Raw genomic sequence first — 16,922 nt, forward strand, 5'->3', positions numbered from 1 at the left:
ACACGTATGGGCCCGCACCTACGGGCCCGCACTAGTCTATCTATAATTCCAGCAATCTGTGTGTTTGTGTGTGTCTGTCTGTCTGTCTGTCTGTCTGAATGTGTGTCTGTTTGTCTGTATGCGACCGCAGTTTCTCGACGACCGCCGGTCCGATCGGATTGAAACTTGCCAGGAATATTACCGGGGCCCCGTGGATGTGCCTTTTCGAGGTTTGATATCAATCGGACGAGCGCTTCCCAAGTTACGGCCATTTATCTGTCGACCAATGACAAGACACGGTGCTATGACGTCATGAATGACGTCATAATGTTTATTTATTTATTATTTTATATATATTTTTTTTTGCACGAATGACGGTCCGATCTGATTGAAACTTGCCAGGAATATTTCTGGGGACCCGCGGATGTGCCTTTTCAAGGTTTGATATTAATCGGATAAGTGGTTCCCAAGTTACGGCCATTTATCTGTCAACGAATGACAAGACAAGGTGCTATGACATCACAAATGACGTCACAATTGATGTTTATTCATTATTACTCGTACGGGCCCGTAGGTGCGTGCCCGTAGGTGAGTGCCAGTATGTGCAGCCTCTCTCAAACCTCAAAGGCACATCCGTGGGTCCCCAGCAATATTCCTGGCAAGTTTCAATCGTGCAAAAGAAATAATAAATAAATAAACATTAATTGTGATGTCATTCGTGATGTCATAGCACCGTGTCCTGTCATTGGTCGACAGATAAATGGCCGTAACTTGGGAACCGCTTCTCCGATTTATATCAAACGTTGAAAAGCACATCCATGGGGGCCCGGCAATATTTCTGGCAAGTTTCAATCAGATCGGACCGTCGATCGTGTAAAAAAAAAAAAATTAAATGAATAAATAAATAAACATTCATTGTGACGTCATTCGTGATGTCATAGCACCGTGTCTTGTCATTGGTCGACAGATAAATGGCCGTAACTTGGGAACCGCTCGTCCGATCGATATCAAACCTCGAAAAGGCACATCCGCGGGTCTCCGGCAATATTCCTGGCAAGTTTCAATGAGATCGGACCGGCGGTCGTCGAGAAACGGCGGTCGCAGACAGACAGACACACAGAGATTGCTGGAATTATAGATAGACTAGTACGGGCCCGTAGAGGCGGGCCCGTAGGTGAGTGCCAGTATGTGCAGCCTCTCTCTCTCTCTCAAACCTCGAAAAGGCACATCCGCGGGTCCCCAGCAATATTCCTGGCAGGTTTCAATTGTGCAAAAGAAATAATAAAAAATAAATAAATATATAAACATTAATTGTGATGTCATTCGTGATGTCATAGCACCGTGTCCTGTCATTGGTCGACAGATAAATGGCTGTAACTTGGGAACCGCTCGTCCGATTAATATCAAACCTTGAAAAGCACATCCGCAGGGCCCCGGCAATATTCCTGGCAAGTTTAATTCAGATCGGACCGTCGATCGTGCAAAAAAAATAAAAAAAATTCATAAACATTAATTGTGACGTTATTCGTGACGTCATAGCACCGTGTCTTGTCATTGGTCGACAGATACATGGCGTAACTTGGGAACCGCTCGTCCGATCGATATCAAACCTCAAAGGCACATCCGCGGGTCCCCGGCAATATTCCTGGCAAGTTTCAATGATATCAGACCGGCGGTCGTCGAGAAACGGCGGTCGCAGAAAGACAGACAGACACACAGAGATTGTTGGAATTATAGATAGACGAGTACGGGCCCGTAGGTGCGTGCCCGTAGGTGAGTGCCAGTATGTGCAGCCCTCTCTCGCCCCCCTCTCTCGCCCCTCTCTCTCGCCCCCACTCTCATCCCCCCCTCTCCTGTCCCCCTCTCTCGCAGATATTGGTCGACAGATAAATGGCCGTAACTTGGGAACTGCTCGTCCGATAAATACCAAACCTTGAAAAGGCACATCCGCGGGTCCCCAGCAATATTCCTGGCGAGTTTCAATCAGATCAGACCGGCAATCGTGCCAAAAAATAAATAAATAAATAAATAAATAAACATGAATTGTGATGTCATTCGTGATGTCATAGCACCGTGTCTTGTCATTGATCGACAGATAAATGGCCGTAACTTGAGAACTGCTTATCTGATTAATATCAAACCTTGAAAAGGCAAATCCGCAGGTCCCCAGCAATATTCCTGGCAAGTTTCAATCAGATCGGACCGTCAACTGTGCAAATAAATAAATAAACATTAATTGTGACGTCATTCGTGATGTCATAGCACCATGTCTTGTCATTGGTCTTGTCATCCCCCTCTCCCCCCTCTTTCCCCCTCCTCTCTCCCCCCTCCTCCCTCACCCCTCTCTCTGTAAATGTATTCACAAAAAAATAAATAAATAAATACATAAACATTAATTATGACATCATTCGTGATGTCATAGCACCGTGTCTTGTCATTGGTGGACAGATAAATGGCCGTAACTTGGGAACCGCTTAATATCAAACCTCGAAAAGGCAAATGCGCGGATCCCCAGCAATATTCCTGGCAAGTTTCAATCAGATCGGACCGTCAATCATGCAAACAAAAAAAAAATAATAATAATAAATAAATAAACATTAATTGTGACGTCATTCGTGACGTCATCGCACCGTGTCTTGTCATTGGTCGACAAATAAATGGCCGTAACTTGGGAACCGCTCGTCCGATTGACATCAAACCTCAAATGCACATCTGCGGGGCCCCGGCAATATTCCTGGCAAGTTTCAATCCGATCGGACCGGCGATCGTTGAGAAACTGCGGTCGCAGAGAAACAGACAGACAGACTGACACACACACACACACACACACACACACACACACACACACACACACACACACACACACACACACACACACACACACACACACACACACACACACACACACACACACTGCTGGAATTTTAGATAGACTAGTGCGGGCCCGTAGGGGAGTGCCGTAGGTGCGTGCCAGTATATGCAGCTTCGTGCCTGCAGTATCAGGTCCCCAGCATCAATTGTGACGTCGTATCAAACGAAGAAGAAGAATTGTGACGCCCCTCTCTCTCGCCCTCCTCTCTCCCCCCTCCTCTGTCCCCCTCCTCTGTCCCTCCCATCTCGTGCCCCCTCTCACCCCCTCTCTTTCCCTTCTCTCTCCCTACTCCTCTGTCCCCCCTCCTCTCTCCCTCCCTCTCTTTTCCCCCCTCTCGCCCTTCTCTCTCCCCTCCTCTCTCCCTTCAATTGCCCCCCTCTCAACCCCCTCTCTCGCCCTTCTCTATCCCCCTCCTCTCGCCCTTCTCTATCCCCCCTCCTCTCTCCCTTCTCTCTCCCCCCTCTCTCTCGCCCTTCTCTCTCTCTCCCCTCTCTTGCCACCCCCTCTCACCTCTCTCACCCCCTCCTCTCACCCCCTCCTCTCTCCCCCTCCTCTGTCCCTCCTCCTCTGTCTCCCCCTCTCTTGTCCCCCCTCTATACCCCCTAGTCTCGCCCTTCCTCTCTCCCCCTCCTCTCTCGCCCCCACTCTCATCCCCCCCTCTCCCGTCCCCCTCTCTCGCAGATATTAGTCGACAGATAAATGGCCGTAACTTGGGAACTGCTCGTCCGATTAATATCAAACCTCGAAAAGGCACATCCGCGGGTCCCCAGCAATATTCCTGGCAAGTTTCAATCAGATCGGACAGTCAATCGTGCAAAATAAATAAATAAACAAACATTAATTGTGACGTCATTCGTGATGTCATAGCACCGTGTCTAGTCATTGGTCGACAGATAAATGGCCGTAACTTGGGAACTGCTCGTCCGATTAATATCAAACCTCGAAAAGGCACATCCGCGGGTCCCCAGCAATATTCCTGGCAAGTTTCAATCAGATCGGACAGTCAATCGTGCAAAATAAATAAATAAACAAACATTAATTGTGACGTCATTCGTGATGTCATAGCACCGTGTCTAGTCATTGGTCGACAGATAAATGGCCGTAACTTGGGAACTGCTCGTCCAATTGATATCAAACCTCGAAAAGGCACATCCGCGGGTCCCCGGCAATATTCCTGGCAAGTTTCAATCCGATTGGACCGGTGATCGTCCGGTTATTAATAATTTGGGAAAAAATTGGCATAAGGTGAGAAGGTGGAACGACACCTTCAGCTGCCATATATACACCTTTTCAACTCTGAAAAAGCAGTAAAATGGCCATAACCTGGGAACCGCTTGTCCGATTGACATCAAACCTCAAAGGCACATCTGCGGGGCCCCGGCAATATTCCTGGCAAGTTTCAATCGGATCGGACCGGCGGCTGTCGAGAAACGGCTGTCGCAGACACACACACACACACACACACACACACACACACACACACACACACACACACACGCACTACTGGAATTATAGATAGATTAATATGCTATCATTATTCTGAGAAAAAATGGCATGATAAGGTGGAACGACACTTCACCTGCCATATATACACTAAGAAAAAAAGAGGAAGCATTGTGACGTCATTCATGATGTCATAGCACCGTGTCCTGTCTGGTTGACAGACAATATATAGGTCGTTATTGGTTGACAGACATTGGTCATTGTATCACGTTATTCTTTTTATTCAATTATCGTACTATTATTGTGTACTGCCAATTATTGTGCTATTATTATTATTATTGTTATTAATATGCTGTTATCATCATTCTGAGAAAAAAATGGCATGAGAAGGTGGAACGACACATTCAGCTGCCATATATACACCTTTTCAAATGAGCAATAAAATAAAAAGCAATAAAATGGCCGTAACTTGGGAACCGCTCGTCCGATCGACATCAAACCTCGAAAAGGCACATCCGGGGGTCCCCGGCTATATTCCTGGCAAGTTTCAATGAGATCGCATCGGCGGTCGTCGAGAAACGGCGGTCGCAGACAGACAGACAGACAGACAGACACACACACAGAGATTGCTGGAATTATAGATAGATTATTATTGGTTTTTTTTGCACGATTGACGTCAATTCTTCTTCTTTGTTTGGTATGACGTCACAATCGATGCTGGGGACCTGAGTATGTGCCTTTTCATAGTTTGATATCGTTCTTCATCCGTTTCAGCTGTTTCCCAAGGTTTGAAAGCTGTTTTTTTCCCAAGGTTTAAATTAATTGTTCAAATTATTAATTAATCCAAAGGTTTGAATTTTCCCAAGGGTTTGAAAGCTGTTTTTTTCCTAAGGTTTGAATTCATTGTTGTGCTTGGTAGACATTTGTGAATACATTTACAGAGAGAGGGGGTGGCGAGAGAGAAGGGGTGGTGAGAGAGAGAGGGGGCGTCACAATTGGAGAGAGGAGGGGGAGAGAGACGGGGGGCGAGAGAGAGAGGGGGTGTCAAAATTCAAGAGGGGAGAGAGGAGGGGCGAGAGAGGAGGGGGTGAGAGTGGGGGCGAGAGAGGAGGGGGGAGAGAGGAGAGGCGAGACTAGGGGGGAGAGAGGGGGGGCGAGAGAGAGGAGGCGTCACAATTCTTCTTCTTCGTTTGATATGACGTCACAATTGACGCTGGGGACCTGAGTATGTTTCCCAGGTGTTTTCCAAGTTATGGCCATTTATGATACGGTTGGTCCGATCTAATTGAAAAAATGCCCCAATCCAGTCGTCGTTTACGAGAGCGAAGGAACGAAGCTGCAAATACTGGCACGCACCTACGGGCCCGCACCAGTTTTAAATTAAACTTAACAATATTTTTACAATTATTTTACAAAATCCAAAACCTTGTGATAAAATAAGAACAAAATGTTTTTGAAAAGTCCAAACACAATGGTTTATAAAACGTACGAGAGTTCATCATTTATACCACGCTGACCAAGTGCAGGATCACAAAAGGGGTTGCAAAGTACTTTGTTATTTGTTCAGAATGCTGAATGATAGCTCCCCGACCCTTCACAAAAAACACCCTGGGATCTTTAACGTCCACCAACAATGAATGCTGACAAGGAAGATGAAATATGGGATTTTAACTTTGCACCAACACACGCTTGGTTGGCTGACTGAGCAGATTTGAGAGCTTTGATACGGAACAACTACCCTGGAAAGGGGATAGCGAGCCGCTTGTTAACGGAACACACCCCCAGGTTTTCAGATGGAGTAATTGTGTATAGACCCCCCAATCGTTTCCCCAGAAAAGGTAACATGAGCATCCATGACGTGCTCAGAACCCCCCCCCCCCCCCGGTGTTCACCAGCAATGGACGTCCTCACAAGAACGTTATTTTCCTTTTAAAACGTTTAATATTTGAATCACACCTGATGTGTTCATTCAGACCTTCACACGGACATCTCGTCGGATCGAGTTCCCTCTCAAATAAAAAACAGAGAAAGTTAAGCTGGAATACGTGATCACCTGTTTGCTCTTCCATCAAACCATCAAGGTATTTCAGAAACTACAAAGGTATCAGCTACCACGGTGTTGTCCACCTTCCCTGAGTACGTTGGTATCACTTACAATCCCCTCTCACCTGCTGCAGTGGTCGGAATGTTATGAGACCGACGAAACTGAACAGTCCGGTAAGGAACCACATCTTTTCTCGTTCTCGGTACCCACGGAATGAAGGTTTCACGATGTGCGTTTCTGTATATATTGGTCTTTGAAATAATCCCCATTGTGACGCTAACAATGACTGTGATGTCAGAGGGACTCCCGAACCATACTTTGCCTCATGTATATTGATTGTCTCAACTCTCATTTTAAATTAAACTAAACAATATTTTTACAATTATTTTACAAAATCCAAAACTTTGTGATAAAATAATAACAAAATCTTCTTGAAAAGTCCAAACACAATGGTTCATAAAACGTATGAGAGTTCATCATTTATACCACGTTGATCAAGTGCAGGATCACAAAAGGGGTTTCAAAGTAAGTTGTTATTTCTTCAGAATGCTGGCGATAGCTCCCCGACCCTTCACAAAAAACACCCTGGGATCTTTAACGTCCACCAACAATGTGTTGTTGACAAGCTGTCAGAGACTATAATGTTAGAGATCAAAAACCGAGAAAGTTAACCTGGAATAAATGATCACCTGTTTGCTCTTCAATCAAACTATGAAGGTGTTTCATAAACTACAAAGGTATAAGTTCCCACGGTGTTGTCTGCCTTCCCTGAGTACGTTGGTATCACCAACAATCCCCTCCTACCTCATACCTCATACCTCGACTTATAATCCCAAAATCGACATAATCAACTAAATTTTCCTCCACCCTGCACTTCTAATGAATTTGATCTCACACACAGAAAAAAATGAAAACTCCATTCGATCAATGATAAAAATCAGGGTCAACACGTTCACCGGAAAAATACAAATCACGACCTGAAGATGGAAAAGTTTTCAAAATGACGTCATTTTATAACTACAGTATCACAAACAGTAATACATATTACACGTGACGACACCCTCCATTTTTCCCTTCCTAATTCAGAGTACTGTATGATGGTGATGTCTGCACACTAATCCCAGGATTCCTTGGACGAAGGTAAAAGTGCCTTGATTGGTGTTAATGGAAAAACATCGACGTTTAAAACGATTGATCCAATGGGTTTTCACGGCTGCGTGGATGTATTCAGTCTGAGTGGGACACGTCAGACGCTCGAGCTACAGTCCTGATGGTTTCGGAGAGACGGAGATATTCACCCGAATTACGACGTTGCATGTGGTGACGTCACGATGACGTGTTGTCACTGCGGCAATCGTGACGTGAGCGAGGGCGTAACTCGGCGCGCGCCAGTGAGCGAGGGTGGGGCGGCTCGTGTGGTGGAGGAGGAGAAGAAGGAGGCCGTTCGCGCGCTCGTGTGGAGGAGGCGGCGGCTCGCGCGCTGCGGATCGCTTCAGCACCATGGAGGGAGGCGAAGCCGTGACGGTGCTCGAGTCGGTGGCGCACACCATGGCCGACACCAGCACCCTTCAGAAGTACATTCGCTGTTTGGTGCCGCTTTTGCTCGACGATGGAGGAGGAGGAGATGCCGGATCGACGCTCGAATCGGTGTTGGAAGAGAAGGCGTCGGTGGAGCAATTGCGGAGGTTCATTTCCGAGCCGCAAGTCTCGACGTTGCTCCTCGAACGCTCCTCAGGCAAAGGTAAATTTTCTCCTCAGAACGATTGCTTCGACCCCGGGTTGATTAACAAAGGGCGCGGCTCAATGGGGTTGTCCTCTCGCTTGTCGAGCACGAATCCGCAATGAGGGGAAATTACCGTGCGGGGGGGGGGGATTCGTGCATGATCTGCGGCGACGACGTGACACAATGGTTTCGTGCCCCCCATGCACGGATGGCAGTGACAAACACTCGTCCTTACGTGTCACGCGAGCGTGACGCACGGCGGACTATGATTTCGTCACATGATACCTTTGTAGTTGTAATGACGTCACTTTAAAGCGGCTGGTGTAGAAATGTACCGCTCGTGTAGGAGGTGGTGTGTGTGTGTGTGTGTGTGTGTGTGTGTGTGTGTGTGTGTGTGTGTGTGTGTGTGTGTGTGTGTGTGTGTGTGTGTGATATATATGTTTGAAAACGGAAAAGAAAAGCTCACCAAAATTGGATAACTATATATATATATATATATATATATATATACATATATATATATATATATATATATATATATATATATATATATATATATATATATATATATATATATATATATTGGAGAACTATGACTCAGAACAAATCAGGACGTAACAAAACAAAGGGAACAGCAGGGTGGAGGGACAAAGAAGACGGGCATTCACAAAGAAGGGGTGCAAGTAACGACGCATGGTTAGAGAAACCGCAAAGGGTGGACAATATGGATATACGTCGGCTAAATTCTGGGAGGGGTGCGGAGTGGTTTTACGGTTGGAGGAAAAAAAAATCATGATTTTTTTTGATGGGGGATGATTTGAGATGTTGAACAGCTGTCTTGAAGACCCGGAGGGAAGAACGAGATCGAAGAGAGTAATGAAGGTGGTTCTGCCGGTAGGAAAAAAAAAAAAACCTGGAATACATGAGTGGAGGTGAGCAGTGATTCTGGATTTAGGGAGTTTTACTGGTGGACCATGTGCATCCTGCAGATACCTGGGGAGGGATGGGAGGGACCATCAGGTAGGCGGGTGCAAAGCAAAGAAAGAGCGGGAGGTGCAAGTCCAGAAATGAGGCAGAAGAAGACAGAGAGCCCACCGACCTATCGGCGATGGTGAAGTGAGAGGCCCGTATAATCAGCTCCATCTTGAGAGATTCCAATGATATTGAAGGCCTTTGTTTCCATGACATCAGGCTGAGCAAGATGTGAGGCAGCGGAGCCAGCCCAGAGGGGAGGAGAGCAGTGCTCCATCGAACTGCGGATGAAAGCCTCGTCGGTGGATAGGATCTCAGCTATGCCAAGGAAGGACTTTGCATGACTGAGGATGCCCAGTCATCGTCTGGCTTTGGCGGCCAATTTTGAAATGTGGCTTGACCAAGAGATATCATGGCTGAGAATGAGACCCAAGAGTTTAAGATTCTGAACCTCTTTGAGAGAGTTGTTGAGAAAGTGGATGGAAGGATTTGCAGCTTGCTCATTTTGGAGAGAGAATGAGACTGAGTGGGGGATTTCTCAGGATTGAAAGACATGTTCCAAGTATTTGACCAGTTTGTGATTTTTGTCAAGGTCTGAGGAAAGAGAAGAGGCTGCTGCCTGTCTGTGATGAGGGATGTCATGGCAAAGGGTGGAGTCATTAGCAAAGAAATATAGAGGATTTTCCAGGGAGTCAATGAGATAATTGATGAAGATTAGGAATAATATTGGGCCTAGAACACTGCCCTGTGTTAGTTCAGCCTTGACAGGAAGAGGAGAAGAAAGGGTTCTGTTGAGAGCCACATGCTGGCTATGAGAGTGGTTCAAGTTTGTAAAGAAATCTGATTGGTCTGTAATTAAGGGGATCTGTTTTTTTATTTTATTTTAATTTTTGTAATGCTGTGATGTTGATTTCCAAGCATCACATGTAATTACTTCTTCCTATATCTTAAACACTTAATAAATTAATTGTGGTATATTATGCACTTCTTTACCCATCAGAGTCATTTCCACAACAATATATTGTATTGTTTGGTGCCATGCGGTTCATTCCAGTTGTCCCATATGAATCCGGCAGGTCACTTCAGGGCAACCGTAATGGCCAGCGGGATCACTAATTACCGGCCAAGCAAAGCTATGAGGCACAAGGCATGATCTTTAACAAACTTTGCCAAATTTCAATAACGATCATGACAGCTCAATTTCATCCTGAGACCAGATCCATTATATTTATTGCTCAATGGTACCTGGAGATGGAAATACCAAAAATAAACAAAAACAATAAATTTAGCAATCAGCAAACCCCTTACCCACTACCATGAAACAACAAACTATCAGGAATTGTAATTAACTTGAAGGCCTTCAATCATTTAGAGAGAGAGGGGGGGGGGGTGGTGGAGAGAGATGACACGAGACGAGACAGACCAGAGAGGCCGACAAGACAAGAAGTGCCCAAGACACAGCTTGGAACCGATGCAAATATCAGGCCAGACGCATCCTTGCAGCAGCTGTGTTCCGTCAATGAGGAGGAAGAGAGGCGTGGCTGGCTCGGTGGGGGCATGGCTGTTCTTCGGCAGCCCTGCAGACTGACGCAGTTTGCTTCTCTGTGGTGCCCGGGTATCTCCTGGCTTTCACTTAGCATATCCATCCTTATAACTTTTGGCCTCTGCCTGATGTCATGACCTGCCTTGCCAATCTTCATTCACTCACTATTGGGCTAAAGCCCAATCTGGAGGTGTGGCATTCCTTCCCTGACCTTTCACCCTGGTGGGCTGGGCACTGTGGCAGCAGCAATTGCTCTGGAGCTCCTTCTTCCACCGAAACTGCTGCTTCATGTCCTACCCAAAGGCTAAAAGGGCATAAAAGACAGATTCCAGAGGGTAGAACATCAAATAAAGAATTAAAGGGATGGTGGTTTTTAGACACATACATGATGGAGGGTGGATGACATCTGTTTTGACATAAAAGCAATGCAGCTCTAATATCACGATTAAATACCTCACACTCAGTAACATTTACTATGGGATATAACTAAACTATGTGAAGCAATGTTAATCCCCCTCAACGTCATTTTCACAACAATATGCAACACACACACACACACACACACACACACACACACACACACACACACACACACACACACACACACACACACACACACACACACACACACACACACACACACACACACACACACACACACACACACACACACACACACACACACACACACACACACACACACACACACACACACACACACACACACACACACACACACACACACACACACACACACACACATCAAAAATATATATATATACATATATATATATATATATATATATATATATATATATATATATATATATATATATATATATATACATAAGCCTGGTGTTGGCGCAGTGGCTTGGATCCAAAAGGTCCTGAGTTCAAGCCCCGTTGGGCCACTGAATTAATACACCAGGGGGTTGACTCAGCCTGTCATCCTTCTGAGGTCGGCGAAATGAGCACCAGTGTACTTGGCCGGTGTATACCCCGGTTAAAATAGGTGGACTATATCCCTGTGTCGTAAGAGGCGACCAGGGTTGCGTCAGGAAGGGCATCCGGCGTAAAACATGTGCCAAATCACTATGCGGATCATACGGATGATCCGCTGTGGCGACCCCGAACGGGACCAGCCGAAAGAAGAAGAAGATATATATATTATAGAAGAAGAAGAAGATATATATATATTATATATATATATATATATATATATATATATATATATATATATATCTTCTTCTTCATTCGGCTGCTCCCGTTAGGGGTCGCCACAGCGGATCATCCGTATGATCCACATTGTGATTTGGCACATGTTTTACGCCGGATGCCCTTCCTGACGCAACCCTGGACGCCTCTTACGACACAGGGTATGGTATACCTATTTTAACCAGGGTATACACCGGCCCAGTACACTGGTACTCATTTCGCCGACCTCGGAAGGATGACAGGCTGAGTCAACCCCCTGGTGTAATAATTCAGTGGCCCAACGGGGCTTGAACTCAGGACCTTTTGGATCCCAAGCCGCTGCCCTAACCACTGCGCCAACACCAGGCTAAAAGATATATATATACATATACATATATATATATATATATATATATATATATATATATATATATATATATATATATATATATATATATATATATATATATATATATATATATATATATATATATATATATATATATATATATATATATATATATATATATATATATATATATATATATATATATATATATATATATATATATAGTAGCATCATATCACATTTAGGGGTCGTGTTGCTCCTTTTGTTTTATATATGGAAGCAAAAGGTGGAAGAAAAAAAAAACATCTTGTTATGAAAATGGGTTTATTGCCGAAATAAATATGGGAAAAAGGGAGGACTGCACAATCAACAAATAACGGCACAGACACACAGAATGAGAGAGACAAACTTATGTACAGAGGAGAGAGAAATCAATCGTAACCCTCTAATGGCACCATTTACCAGACTCTCACATGATGAACAATGGCGAGAGTTGAGGGTTTGTGGCTAGCACAAGCTGGTTGGGGCTCCACAATGGCATGATTGTGCAGGTCGGTGTCGCACAGACGAAGTGAAGCTTAGGGAGCAATGGAAGACATCCTCAAGAACAGCGACCTTGTGGATGGGATCTTATTGGTGTTGTCAGGAGATTCCGCCAAACTCATCCATTGTGCGTGTTGGCATGAAAGCCAACAAGATCAACGCTTGCCTCAAATCTTTGAAAGCATTTAAAAACTCTTCATCTGACAACAAACATGTGATCATTCCTTTGAGGTGATCACGATGCAGGTCAACTTGCAAAGCTGCTGTTGAGGATCGGAGATAGTCAGGTGCCTCATGTGTTGGTGATGGATATTGCATCATTATACCACAGGAGTTAAGGACCATGGTATCTTCAGCCAAAATCTCCAGTCGAAGGTGTAGTTTCAGTTCATTTTTCAGTCACAGTGTATGCTTTGGCATGACCATCATGTTACAAGGAGAAAGCCTCAAGGTTGTCGGCTGAAGAACTCACATTCACACACGGCCAGCTGTACATGGTGGCAAGCAGAGTGGGAAGCCAAAAAGATTTTTTATACATTATGATGTAAAGAAAATGCCCAATATTGTTTACCAGGAAGTTATTCAATGAGATCAAGTTAGTTGCACCTAATCTTCAGTTCGCAGTTCAGTCAGTCATTGTCATTGCGATCCACAAAATAATATATATATATATATATATATATATATATATATATATATATATATATATATATATATATATATATATATATATATATATATATATATATATATATATACCGGGCGTAGTGGCGTGCGCCTGTAATCCGGATGCTCGGAGGCTTGGGGTGGAGGATCGCTTGAGGACGGGTGCTCTGCACTGGGCCGCGCTATGAGAGGGTGTAGGGCAGCCCGGAATCATGGCGAAACCCAATCCATATCCCTGTGTCGTAAGAGGCGACCAGGGTTGCGTCAGGAAGGGCATCCGGCGTAAAACCTCTGCCAAATCAGTATGCGGATCATAACGGATGATCCGCTGTGGCGACCCCTAACGGGAGCAGCCGAAAGACGAACAACAACATATATATTTATATGCATATATATATATATATATATATATATATATATATATATATATATATATACACAGTAATACCTCATGTAACACCACCCCCCTTGGAATGGTGATTTGTTATGGAGCTTTTTGTTCTGGAATTTTTTTTTTTTTAAGAAAAAAAATTAATAAATTCAAAAAACACAGTGCTTGCCAAGTAAACTAACCTGCTGCTATTGTACATGATGCACAAGCTCTGAGCCAATATATATCATGTTTATTTATTTATTCACATGCATTCTGTGGGTGCTTGTCTGCATTCTTTTCTGGGGGCGCATCTGTGCTGCTGATGCAATGCCCCGTTAAGGCCCAGTCACACCTTGACGTTTTAGCCAGCGATGGCAACGTATTAAAATTTATGTAAAACGCTGGCTTACGTTTAACTTTTGATGTTTTTTTTTTTAAGATTCGGACGTATTCATAGCGACTTGGTCTTATGTATAACGCATTAGTAACGGACACAGAACGTTTCGTTGTGTTATAGATAACTTATACGAACGAATGCTGAACCTGTTGTCGGCCTACACAACCGATGCCCAACGATAGTCTAACTTAGGCCTAACGCGTTGCACGCATCGCCGACGATGTCGTGACGTAGCCTATTAAAAGGCTGACGCACAACGATTCGAATCATAACTGCCGTAGAAATGGAAGTGACAACATCGCGGTCACACCTTGGCGATCTTGCCAGCGTATGCCGACCGAAGAAAAATGTGTCTAAAACGTTGGGGCACGTCAAATACGGTATGAGTAAGTTTGGTATACGTGAGTAGAACGCTAAAGTACGCTATCATACGTCGTAGTAAGTAGAGTACGTCAAGAAATTTTAAACATGTTCAAAATTTAACGACGTACTTGGCGTATGACACACGTTCCGCATGCGATGGGGATAAGTTTTACACACGATATGTGGACGCTTACACACGTCCACAAAGGCTACTTATAAGCTACTCATAAGTCGAAACACGTCGCGGTAATGTCTTTTTTACGCGAAACTTATTTCTAACTTATGTTTGACGTGCTTTGAACCAATTCTTTACGTAGTCCCAACACACATCGACGTATGTAGACGTATTCCAATGACGTCTTCCGGTCGACAAAAAAATAAATGAACGTGTTTCTAACTTACAACTGCCATACAAAGACGTTTTCCCAGCGATTTTGGGAACTGGTATATAAAAATGGTGTTCATAAAAGGGGAACCCAACAGTGTTTTCGAGTCCTTTTTGAGTCGATGTCCATGTCAGCAGTAACAATATCAGTAATAGTATTAGTAGTAGTTTGTTCATGTTGGCAGTAGTAGGTGAGTGTGAGGGGGAGAGTGTGGGTTATGATGGATCCTCCTTGCGTCCGCGTGTCCATGGGTAGGAAACATCTTTGCACCATTGTTCGAAGTTCTTCGCGGCTAATTTTTTATGGGGCTTTTTCAACAATGAGCTGTGGCTTGTTTTTACGATTTCGGTCTATTCATAACGGGTTGGATAAATGCACAATGAACTAATAATGTGCATAGAGCGCTTCGATAACTTATAGATACGGTATACCAACGAATAATTATCGTGAAGCCGGCATTCACAAACTATGCCCAACGATAGCCTAACTTATCCATATCGTGCGGCAGTTTATCTTTGCCGGTGACGTGGGGTTTGCTATTCGTAGGCTGCCACTCAACGATTTAAATGGCTGCATCTCCACTATTGAAAGTAGACGCTTGTGCTCAACAATTGGATTTTTTTTTACACTCAACGACTTTTAAACGGCACCACTCAGCTATTTTCATTGTTTACAATGAACGATTTAAATTGCTGTCACTCGCCTTTGTTTTTTGACGCTGGAGTTTGGAAATTTTAATCGTTTCTATTGAACGTGTTAAAACGCTCAAACTCGACTATTTTAAATAGACACTGCCGATGGACAATTGGAATCATAGCCAAGCTAGACATCAAAGTGTGAACATCCTCGTCATGCCGAAGAAAGTTTGAAGAATGCTGCAAATAAGTGTCCTGGCCGTGGCCGTGGATGCTGACGCAAGGACGATCCATTATACCGACGTCTTTCAGCCTATGAGTAACTTAAAAGTAACGTCTGTCGACGTGTGGCAACGATTGCGTAACATGCCAACAACACGTTAATCATAGGTTAGAAATAAGTTTCGGGTACTCTAAACATTACCTCGGCGTGTCTCAACTTATGATTAACTTACAAGTAGCATGTGTTGACGTCTGTCAACGATCGCAGACCGTGCATACAACTTGTGGCTAGCGTAGCGGAACGTGTGAGTCATACGCCGGCACACGTCGTGAAATTTCAAGCATGAAAAAATTTGAGGACAACCGAAAAGTACAACGTTTAAAGCCAGCGTACAACGACGTATGGCAGTGTTTTTCAACGTGCTCTCAATGTTATCAAAACTTACCCATAACGTATTCAACGTGTGCCAGCGTTTTAGAAAAAAAATTCAAAAATCGGCATACGTTGGCTAAACCGTCAAGGTGTGACTGGGCCTTTACCAGTAGGCCAGTACTCATTTTGCCGACCTCAGGATGACAGGCTGTCATTCCACCTGGTGTTTATTCAATGGTGTAAAGGGGCTTGAACTCAAAAACTTAGGATCTTTTGCCAGACTCTCCAACCGTGAATCCGAAACCAGGATTATATAATGTACAAGTGTTGGGTTTGATGCATAATACACAATGAGTCCTCTTAGATTGCTGGTTGTTGAACTAACTATTTGTCATCGCATTGTCACAGAGGATGTCACTGATGAAGGTGATGACAAGGAAGCAGCTTCATACAATATCACCACAGACATACACTATGGTGTGAAATCTACAAGGTATATTTGTTGAATCTAAAGCACCACATCCTTGGTCTTGAGGGTCTTTTTTCTGGAGTATGGTGTAAAGTGTTTTTTTGGGAATGTGTGCTGCAGCCTGGTGTTCATTAAGCGAGCAGCAATCATTGATGCAGACAAGCAGATAGCTTCACAGCTTCGTGTAATGACTTTGAGTGAGGACTGTCCATACGAGACCCTGCACGCCTATATTGCCAGCGCGGTCTCCCCCTTTTTCAAGTCCTACATAAAGGCATCTGGGAAAGCAGAGCGGTATGTCTTTATTCAACAGTATTACATTATAGTCCTCGCATGATCTTGAAATGTGGGCCATTAGGCATGAGAGGTACAGTGG

General features: G+C 44.2%; 1 protein-coding gene across 2 annotated transcripts in view; it reads left to right on the forward strand.

Annotated features, from left to right (window-relative positions):
- The first annotated feature begins 7,749 nt into the window (after positions 1–7,749).
- The window catches only part of LOC147019568 (cytoplasmic dynein 1 heavy chain 1-like), a 328,064-nt gene continuing 318,891 nt past the window's right edge, over positions 7,750–16,922 (forward strand). Inside the window, exons 1-3 of one of the 2 annotated variants that reach the window (XM_085894142.1) lie at positions 7,750–8,079; positions 16,486–16,570; positions 16,667–16,840. In XM_085894142.1, the coding sequence (XP_085750268.1) occupies positions 7,839–8,079; positions 16,486–16,570; positions 16,667–16,840 (500 nt within the window). In that variant the 5' untranslated portion in view covers positions 7,750–7,838. The remainder of the gene's footprint in view (positions 8,080–16,485; positions 16,571–16,666; positions 16,841–16,922) is intronic. The other variant, XM_085894141.1, reaches the window with a different exon arrangement.

The sequence above is a fragment of the Eptatretus burgeri genome, chromosome 9, assembly GCF_056783735.1.
Source record: "Eptatretus burgeri isolate ZD-2024b chromosome 9, Ebu_testis_v1, whole genome shotgun sequence".
Classification (NCBI taxonomy): domain Eukaryota; kingdom Metazoa; phylum Chordata; class Myxini; order Myxiniformes; family Myxinidae; genus Eptatretus; species Eptatretus burgeri.